At 34.6% G+C, this 9,964-nt stretch overlaps 1 protein-coding gene across 1 annotated transcript; it reads left to right on the forward strand.

The window, feature by feature from the left end:
- Positions 1-9,309: 9,309 nt before the first annotated feature.
- Positions 9,310-9,713, forward strand: LOC126944010 (ubiquitin-conjugating enzyme E2 N-like). Its single transcript, XM_050773241.1, has one exon. It carries the CDS (start codon positions 9,327-9,329, stop codon positions 9,711-9,713), a length of 387 nt encoding a protein of 128 aa, XP_050629198.1. The 5' UTR covers positions 9,310-9,326.
- The last annotated feature ends 251 nt before the right edge of the window (positions 9,714-9,964 follow it).

A 9,964-nucleotide genomic window follows, 5' to 3' on the forward strand; every position in this document is an offset into this window, starting at 1 on the left:
TTCTATATATCCCTGAGAATTCAAGCCATTCCAGGCAATCAGACCTTCCCACACGATCCTATACCTTATGTAACAATATAAAAGAGAGCCCTAGAGCCCTTTGAACTTACCCATGTACTGGAACATCTGAAGCCCACTCTCAAAATTTACTGTAGTACTCAGAAACCCAGTTGTGGCCGCCACTGTCAGTAGGGAGCCCTTCTTTAGATAATGAGTGCTTGTTAACCATTTTTCTATTCCACAGCTTTTAGGATGATCAGAAGTTTCCTTTGTCATACCTCAGCTTGCTCCCGCATGGCAGTCTTAACCCACATACCTCTTGTGACTCTTGGTGGTTGGCCTCACCTGTTTTTATCTATCCTTTGCAAGAATACTTTCTCCCCTAGTTTTTATTATTTTTGTTTTAGTTGTTTTAAGATGTTGGTTTAAAAATTTTTTTTTTTTTATTTTTTGGGGGGTGTGTGGGGGCTAGTTCTCCTAGTTGCTTTCTGTATTGGGAGATTTGAAAATATGAAGACCGATGCTATTGGTGCCGTACTGCTCTGTCACTAATCCTTCTAACTACATTTTACAAATAATCTTTTTATCTCAGAACACTTTCAGATCTTCAGAAGAGTTTTGAACATAATACAGAGTTGTCTCACACCCAGTCTCCCCTATTACAATCTTATATTAGTTAGATAGACTTGTCACAATGAGCATTCATACTTAATTCAGTTTCCCTTAGTTTTAGCCTGATGCCCTTTTTCTGTCCCAGATGCCATTTAAGATCTATTACATCTAATCATCATTCTTCCTTTAGGTTCTTCTTGGCTGTGACAGTTTCTCAGACGTATCTTGATTTTGCTGTTGTTATTGTTGTTAGTACTTAACAACTCTTTTTATCTTTTCAGTAGACTGTTTAATTCATGGGAAGAATTTTCATGTTTGCCCACTTCACTGTTGTATCCTCATTACATTGGGCTCATACGTATTGTTGAATAAATAAAAGATGAAAAATAAATAAATGTACTAGCTAAATGTGGTTAGTCTGATTTTTCTTATGGACAAAAAGCTAAAATTGGTATTATATATGCTTTTAAAGAAAACATGAAAAATTAATAAATTATTAGTATATATAAATATTATTTGGTAGGCAATGTTTTACCACATGCATGCTCAACGAGAGAAAGTGTTTTGTAAAACAATTACTTTGTATTAAAATACTTGCAGGTCACTGATGTCATCCATCATTTATACTTTATGAAAATTAAATTAAGTTCAAAATAAGGCAAGCTTCCAGGATGATAAACTGACTTACAAATTGAATATATAACTTATAAATTATTTATGATGAAGATCAAGTTCAATTTTATTATTGTTTATCCGTAAGTATTTAAAAAATACTTTAAAATAGTTCATTGCCATTCAGTTTGCCTGAATTCTCTAAAATTGTATTAAATACATATGTATATGCCCTTTAACACATTTAAACAGCAGTACAATCACAAATGTGGCTCCAAATATGGGTTTGTCCTTCACTTCAAAAGAATTCCACCGTTTTCTTTTTGATGTGTAGTTTGACGTCCAGGTGGAGCAGTTTGTAGTTTCCAAATGACCATCTGAGGAAACTACACATTTTTCAGCCATTCTTTCCTCTTAAAAGTAATGAACAATTTCTGGGGGGCAAGTGAATAAGCTGTCTGTGGTGTATTGATACAAAACTTCTATTTTCCCCCACAGTAAGAGTGGGAGTCCTGTAGATAACAAATTATTGCAGTCAGGAACAGCAAGTATCTCAGGAACCTGGAGACAAGATGACTTTAATAAATCCTGCAATGCCTATTCGCAGTGAAAGTTTAGAAACATCAAACTTGTTACCAAAACAATGCCCTTTCTCCCTTTCACTGAAGGGAAAGAACAGTTAGATACTTTTCCTAAAATAATATCAGTGTATCAGATTAGCTATTTATAAAATGATCGTTTGTGCCTATGGTCAAATTCATATAAAAGTATACATGGAAAACGCCCTCTAGATCTGTGTATCAAACTTTGAGAGGGATATAGGTTAATGAGAGCAAACTAGAAGCTATTGTAAGTGGTAGGGAAGAAAAGTTTCACTACCTGCTACATATTGTTTACCTGCAACTTATATGTATTACTCCTTATAGATAAAACATGAGGTATTCAATATATTTTTACTAAACATATTTTATAGAAGAAAAAAGTGGAGTTAAATTTTCCAAGAACATATTATAAGCAAATGGAGTAGCTGGGTTTCCAGTCCACATCTGCCTGACTAAAGAAGCAAGAGTCTATTTGTGGTACTATGCCTGGCTGCCATAAGAAAAACAAAAAAAACAAAAAACAAAAAACGTACTTGATGGCTTAAGTAACATAAATTTATTCCTCACAGTTCTGAAGGCTGGATGTCCAAGATGAAGGTGTCGGCAGATTTGGCTTGTTTTGAAGCCTCTCTCCTTGGCTGGCAGATGACTGCCTTCTCACTGTGTCCTCACATAATCTGTTCATGTGATGTCTGGTGTCTCTTCCTCTTTAAGGATGCCAGTCCTGTTGGATTATGGCCCCACATTTATAAACTCATTTAACCTTGATTACCTCTTTCAAGACCATCTCTCCAAATACAGTCACATTGAGGATTCAGGTATCAACATATGAATTTGGGAAGGCAGACACAATGCAGTCCATAAGACTACTAGATTAGAGTCTAGCATAAAACTAGAGAAATGCTTGATGAAAAAGGAGACTCCTTGGACTGGAGAATAAAATATTAGATTGAGAAACTTATTTAGATGGCTGTGATGCCAAAGAAGGATTTGACTTTCTCCATGTGGTTTCAGAGGATTAACCTAAAACTAATTTGAAGAAAGTACAAGAAGGTACATTTGGGCCTTCAAAACCAAAAGGATCTCTACAGGTGCCCAACCATAAAAAAAATGTTGTCTACATGGTGACCTCCCTGTCTTCAAAGGAGCTGATATTCGGGATAGAGTCAAAACCTGCACTCTTCGATGTGGCAGCACTAGCCACATGTCACTATGAAAATTAAAGTGAATTAATTTGCATTTCTCTAATGATTGCAATGCCTAGCATTTTTTCTTGCATTTGTTGGTCACTTGTACGTCTTCTTTTGAGAAGTGTCTGTTCATGTCCTTTGCCAATATTTTAATGGAGTTATTTGTTTTTTCCTTGTTAAATTAAGTCCCTTACAGATTCTGGATATTAGATCTTTGTCAAATGCATAGTTTGCACATATTTTCTACCATTCTGTAGGGTGTCTGTTTACTCTTTAGATAGTTTCTTTTGCTGTGTAGAAGCTCTTTAGTTTAATTAGGTACCTCTTGTCAATTTTTGTTTTTATTGCAATTGCTTTTGGGGACTCAGTCATAAATTATTTGCTAAGGCCAATGTCCAGAATGGTATTTCCTAGGTTTTCCTCTAAAATTTTTATAGTATTAGGTCATAGACTTAAATCTTTAATTCATCTTCAGTTGATTTTTGTATATGGTTAAAAGTAGAGGTCCATTTTAATTCTTCTGCACATGGCTAGCTAATTATCCCAGCACCATTTATTGCATAGGGCATAAGGGAATAAGGGGAAGGAAGGGAGTCCTTTCTCCTTTGCTTGTTACTGTTGACTTTAAGATCAGATAGTTGTCAGTAGGTGGCTTTATTCCTGGGTTCTTCATCCTATTCCTTTGGTCTGTGTCTCCACTTTTGTACCAACACCATACTGTTTCGGTTACTTTAGCCTTGTAGTATAGTTTGAAGTAGGATAATGTGATATCTCCGGCTTTGTTCTTTTGTTTAGAATTGCTTTGGCAAATCAGCTGCTTTTTTTTTTTCTTTTTGGTTCCACATGAATTTTAGATTAGTTAAAAAAGAAATATTCAGAGAGAGAAAAATATTTTTTAAGGCAAAGCCCACAGTGAGCTGTCCTTTAATGCTGCAGAACCCCCACTTGAAAGAACAGAACAGCAATTACTTGGATGGTTTGAGCTGATGCCCTCAGCTGAGGGTTCTCATAGAAGCAGCATAGCTGGCCATGGGCTTAGCCCTCAGATGTGTATATATATTACTATTTCCTATTTTACTGGTGTTCAGATTTAGTACTTGGAAATAAACAGACACAGTAAGGAGAAATTACACATATTTTTTCTTAAAAAACTGGGTTTTTTTTGTTCTAATTCTGTGGAAAATGATGTTGTAATTCGATAGAAGTAGTGTTGAATCTATACACTGCTTTGGGCAGTATGGCCATTTTAACAATATTGATTCTTCTGTTCCATGAGCATGGGATGTTTTTTCATTTGTTTGTATTATTAATGATTTCTTTCAGGAGTGTTTTTGAGATACCATCTCGTGCCTGTCAGAATGGCTATTATTTTAAAAAGACAAAAAATAATAGATGTTGGTGAGATTTTGGAGAAAAGGGAATGCTTCCGCATTATTGGGGAGAGTATAAATTAGTTCAGCCACTGTGGAAAGCAGTTTGGAGATTTCTCGTAGAACTTAAAACAGAACTGCTATTTAACCCTGCAATCCCACTACTGGGTATATCTCCAAAGGAAAATAAATCATTCTATCAAAAAGACACATGCACTCGTATATTCATCAAAACACTCTTTGTGACAGCAAAAACGTGGAATCATTCTAGATGCCCATCAACAGTGGACAGGATAAAGAAAATGTCGTACATTAAAAAGGACAAATTCATGCCCTTTGCAGCAACATGGGTGCAGCTGGAGGCCATTTCCTAAGTTAACAGAAACAAAACCAGAAAACCAATTGCTGTATATTCTCCCTTATTCTCACAACTGGGAGCTGAACCTGGAGTATGCATGGAGATAAAGATGGAAACAATAGACACTGGGCACTGCGGACTACTGTAGGGGAGGAGGGGTGGAGAGCAAGGGTTGAAAAACTACTTTTTGGGTAATGTGTTCGCTACCTGGATGGATCATTCAAACATACACCAAACCTTAGCAACATGCAGTTTGCCCGTGTAATAAACTTTCACATATACCACCTGAACCTAAAATAAAAGTTGAAAAAAACAAATAAAAATGAATAAACTAATTAAAATTAAATAATATTAAATATTTATTTCTTCAGTTTCCCTAGTGAAATTTCAAAATATTAACTAAAAAAGTCATCACTGAGATCTACAAATATAGATTCATGTTTTCTTCTCTATTTCTTCTCTTTTTAATCTTAGCAATGTTTATATCTCCAGAATATAGATGTTTTCACACTTGTGACATGGTAGATGCAATTTTTTGAGGCTATTCTTTTTTATTTTAATTTGTTTACATTTCTTTTGTAACAGGGTCTTACTCTGTTGCCTAGGTTGAGTGCAGTGGTGTGTAGGGCATTTTTTTTTTTTTTTAATCAGCACTTCCCTTTTACCCTTTTTGGGTCTTTCCTACCTGATAAAAATTTAAAGGCAAAGTCATCATTGACATGCAAGAACTTCTCAGTCTCTTTCCTGAATCATCAAGGATAAAACATCTAGGGAGGGGAGGTTTCGTCATTGACTTGAATTACATAGTTACATAGAATCAAAAGTTAGTAAACTTTTTCTTTTTTTCTCATTCATGGAAGTGATAGAGAAGGTTGTTTGCTTCAGTTATGTCTAATAAAAAGTACAAATACAGAGGAGGAAATTGAGATGCAGAAAGAGAAAACAACCAGTAAATGTATGTCAGATTTCAAACTAGGATCCATGTTTCCCAATTCAATCACATTGCTTTGTTTTCAAAAGCTATCTCATTCTTCCATCGGTCCTTTAAAAAATAAATCTATATAGTTAAGTCACTGTCCCTTTCCCCTTCTCTGATAATTATTGACAAACAATGAGTATGTTATAATTTCCAGAGTCAGATATTCAAAGAAATATTTTAAAAGATATACTGATGCCATGAAAAAAGTATCATCAAATATCATTGAGCATCAATTACATTTAAAAGACAAAGTTCTATCACTACTATTTTAAGAAAATATTATGAAGTATTCAACATGTTTTTGTATTAAAATGAATGTAAAATTCCAAGATAATATAAAACCATGCATTTGTTGGACTGATTATATAGATATACCTATATTTATATCTTTATATATATATCTATAAGGATATATGTTGATCTATATCTATATCTCTATATAGGTAACATTATTAATATGCATATAGAAATAAAGATATGTATATAAATAGAGGTAGACTTTGATGTCTTCCTCTATTAACATTATTAAAGAAACATTATTAAATTATAATAATTATAAAATTATATTGTATGAAAAGTCACTGTTCTGACTGGTCTAAAGGCTCTAGAAACTATCCTGGCCTTCTAGGAACTTACCTTCTAAAAAAAAGTCCAACATTTCAGTTTCTCTTTTGTTATAGGACACTGTAAGTGCTATTATAGAAATATACACAAAGGCTAGTTTATTAAAGAAAAAAAGGCTATTTCAAACAGAAAGAATTCATAAGAGAGCTGACAATTCTTTTCTGACTTCAAAGCAGAGTAGGATTTCAAAGGGAAATACATTTTTTGAAAGGTGAATGCATGCATTTTTGTAAGATAATCTTGGCCTCACTATATATGGTACCCAGGGCAGTACTCTTAACCTTGACTTCCCATTTAAATAACCTAGGAAACTTTTAAAACAGACATGCCACGGTCCCTGCCCCTAAGACTATGATTTGATTGATTTCAGGAGAAACCTGCTTATAGGGATTTTTAGGAGCTCTCTGGAAGATTTTCATGAGCAGTCAAGGTTGAGAACCATTGCCTTAGATGATAGTCAAGAGATTGTGTGAGGGGAAAATTGGCTGTTTTACAAGGCTGTTGTAGAAATCTACTATTTATAAAATGATGCTACTCAAGAGGCTTCATAATAATTTAATAAAATTCATTGTTTTGTAGATAAAGGGGAAACAAAAACATTTACTGTCTTATGTAAGATAAAATGAAGTGCCCATTCCAGTGCATAGCACATAAAGGATGAGGGAAATAAACTAATATTTTACTCAATAGCTCATGTAAGTTTAGGACTGGGATAGATATGATCACAGAAATAATCTTAATTTATCCTCATATAAACTGCTTTATGTTGACTTGCCTATTTCCTACCTAATAATTTTATGTATGTATATACGCATGCATACGTAGACACCAAAGTATAGAACTCTTAAATGCCAACATTATACTAACAAGCACTTTGTTTCCAGGCAAATGTTATGAAACACTTTGCTTTTTAAGTGTCAACAGCACTATTGATGCCACAACCTGACACAGCCTGGGTTAAAACAAAGGCCAGATCTTCAAATGTCACTGTAGATTATCACCACATTGCAAGGTAACATGCTTACCACCAAATCACAGCATTCACATTGGTGGACTGCCTGGCGCAATGCGTTCAGACAACACTTGCTCCAGGAGTAATATTTCCTTAATTAGCAACGAGCAGAACATAAAGAGGGAAAACTTAAGCTCCCAAGGAAATTCTTTTAAGTTTTATCTGAACAAACAGTGACAGACACCTACGAGACTCTTTCAGCTCTGGCCCCTGTTCATTCTTCAACTTAATTTTCTGCCACCATCTTCCCTGACTGGCTCAGAACACACTGGGCTCCTTCACCACGCTTGTCATCTTCACACACTATGAAGATAATCACACTCTTTTTACCTCCAGGCGCTTTCATGAGCTGTTCTCTCTTGCATGTTATCATCTTGGACAGGTTGTACCCAACCACTTTAATTTTAAACAGACTCCTCTTGTTTTCTGTTGGTGTCTCTATTTTATTTTTCAGAGAATATATTGCAAATTTTAATTATGCTTTCCAAATATAAGCCCCATGAGAGTAAGGAGCTAATTTACTCTGTTCATTACAGTGTACCAAGCACCTAACACCAATTTCATTTTAGTAGTCACAAATAGTTTTTTAATGAATAAAATAAATTAATAAAGAAATACAGCTCCGGCAGATATGTAATATAGAAAAAAATCTAGCAATTGAAGTACAGCTTCTATGAGTAGACCTTTGCCCAAACTGTTTATGGATTATAGGAGGGTACAATGCAATGTGCAGTTTCTCTTTCAGCTATCACAAAAATTCAATTAAAATAAATTATTTAAAGGACAGAAGGCAATTAAAAGACCTTTGGCCCAAAATAGTTAATATCAAATTATTTTATCAAACATGGAAAATTACAGGTTCTGTTATTAGAGGATAATGGAATTCTTGTAAATTATTCAAAAGGAACAAGATAGCAACATGTGAAATTAGATATGAAAGTAGAAAGTGACTAGTTTTTTTTTAATGGTGATATTATTTGTTTTAAAATAAATACCAAGCATGGTGGATAAATTAATTTGATTCATGGACATAAAAAGCATGCCTGGTTCTTAAACAAAAATATAATGAAATTGAGTTGTGACCTTCATGGTAGACTACCATGAATAGGCATTTCTACAACCCTGCCTCATACCTCTGCATTTGTGATATGAATAATTTGAACTGTAAAAGTGAGATAATGGAAAACTGTTGAAAAGCAGTGATACATCTGTTATAAAATAAGAATGTCACACATCATGAGGGCAGATCAAGAGACATTATCCTCATGATATGGAGAAAGACATTAACTGTGGCAATGATGTTAATTACTTTCTAAATGTCATTCATTCATTATATTCATGCTATATTAGCAAAAGAAATCTCTATTATCTCTTAATGGTTACTGGGCCAAATAAATACCGTATCACTGAAATAATTAAATCATTTTAATAAGAGCATGTTTGATTTTGTTAAATTTATTTTTAGATATTAAAAGTTTAAATGGGTTAAAGTTTCAGAGATCTGAGTAAAAAGGTCAATGTTAATTTGTGCTTATTAGAGTGTGTCTCACTTCAGTTACATAAATAATACAAATGATAGATACATGCAGAAAAGAAGTCAGAATGAATATGCATTAAGAGCCAATATGCAATCAGCATTTTTAGAATGGTGATTTGGTTAATAGAACTGAGCACGTTCTTGGTTTTCACGGATTACCATTCACAATTTTAATTTGTGAGACAAGTGTTTTATGACTTATTACCATGAGTATTTTCTGATATATTTATTTAAATCACATAACTTTTGTGAGATTACTGTGCAGTATCTGTAATGCCAGGAGAAGAATCTCAGCTCGCCTTGACTTGGCAGTCTTCCACCCTTACTTGTGTATGAGAAACACCAGACACTTTAAATTCAGGTATATGAGAAACTACGTCAGGTCTATTAGAAACTACACGAACAGAGGCCAAACTCGGGTTCTGACAAGATGGCCGGGCTGCCCCACAGGATCATCAAGGAAACCCAGCGTTTGCTGGCAGAACCAGTTCTTGGCATCAAAACAGAACCAGATGAGAGCAACGCCCGTTATTTTCATGTGGTCACTGCTGACCCTCAAGGTTCTCCCTTTGTGGGAGGGACTTTTAAACTTGAACTATTCCTTCCTGAAGAATACCCAATGGCAGCCCCTAAAGTATGTTTCATGACCAAAATTTATCAACCGAATGTAGACAAGTTGGGAAGAATATGTTTAGATATTTTGAAAGATAAGTGTTACCCAGCACTACAGATCCTCACAGTTCTGCTATCGATTCAGGCCTTGTTAAGTGCTCCCAATCCAGATGATCCATTAGCAAATGATGTAGTGGAGCAATGAAAGACCAACGAAGCCCAAGCCATAGAAACAGCTAGAGCATGGACTAGGCTATATGCCATGAATAATCTTTAAACTGATCCGATCATCAAGTGTGTATCACTTCTCCTGTTCTGCCAAGACGTCCTCCTTTTTGTTTGCATTTAATGGACACAGTCTTAGAAACATTACAGAATAAAAAAGCCCAGACATCTTCAGTCCTTTGGTGATTAAATGCACATTAGCAAATCTATGTCTTGTCCTGATTCACTGTC

Source organism: Macaca thibetana, chromosome 20, assembly GCF_024542745.1.
Source record: "Macaca thibetana thibetana isolate TM-01 chromosome 20, ASM2454274v1, whole genome shotgun sequence".
NCBI lineage: Eukaryota > Metazoa > Chordata > Mammalia > Primates > Cercopithecidae > Macaca > Macaca thibetana.

Coding starts and splice junctions, on each gene's coding strand:
- LOC126944010 (XM_050773241.1), top strand. CDS start 9,327: ATGGCCGGGCTGCCCCACAGGATCATCAAGGAAACCCAGCGTTTGCTG.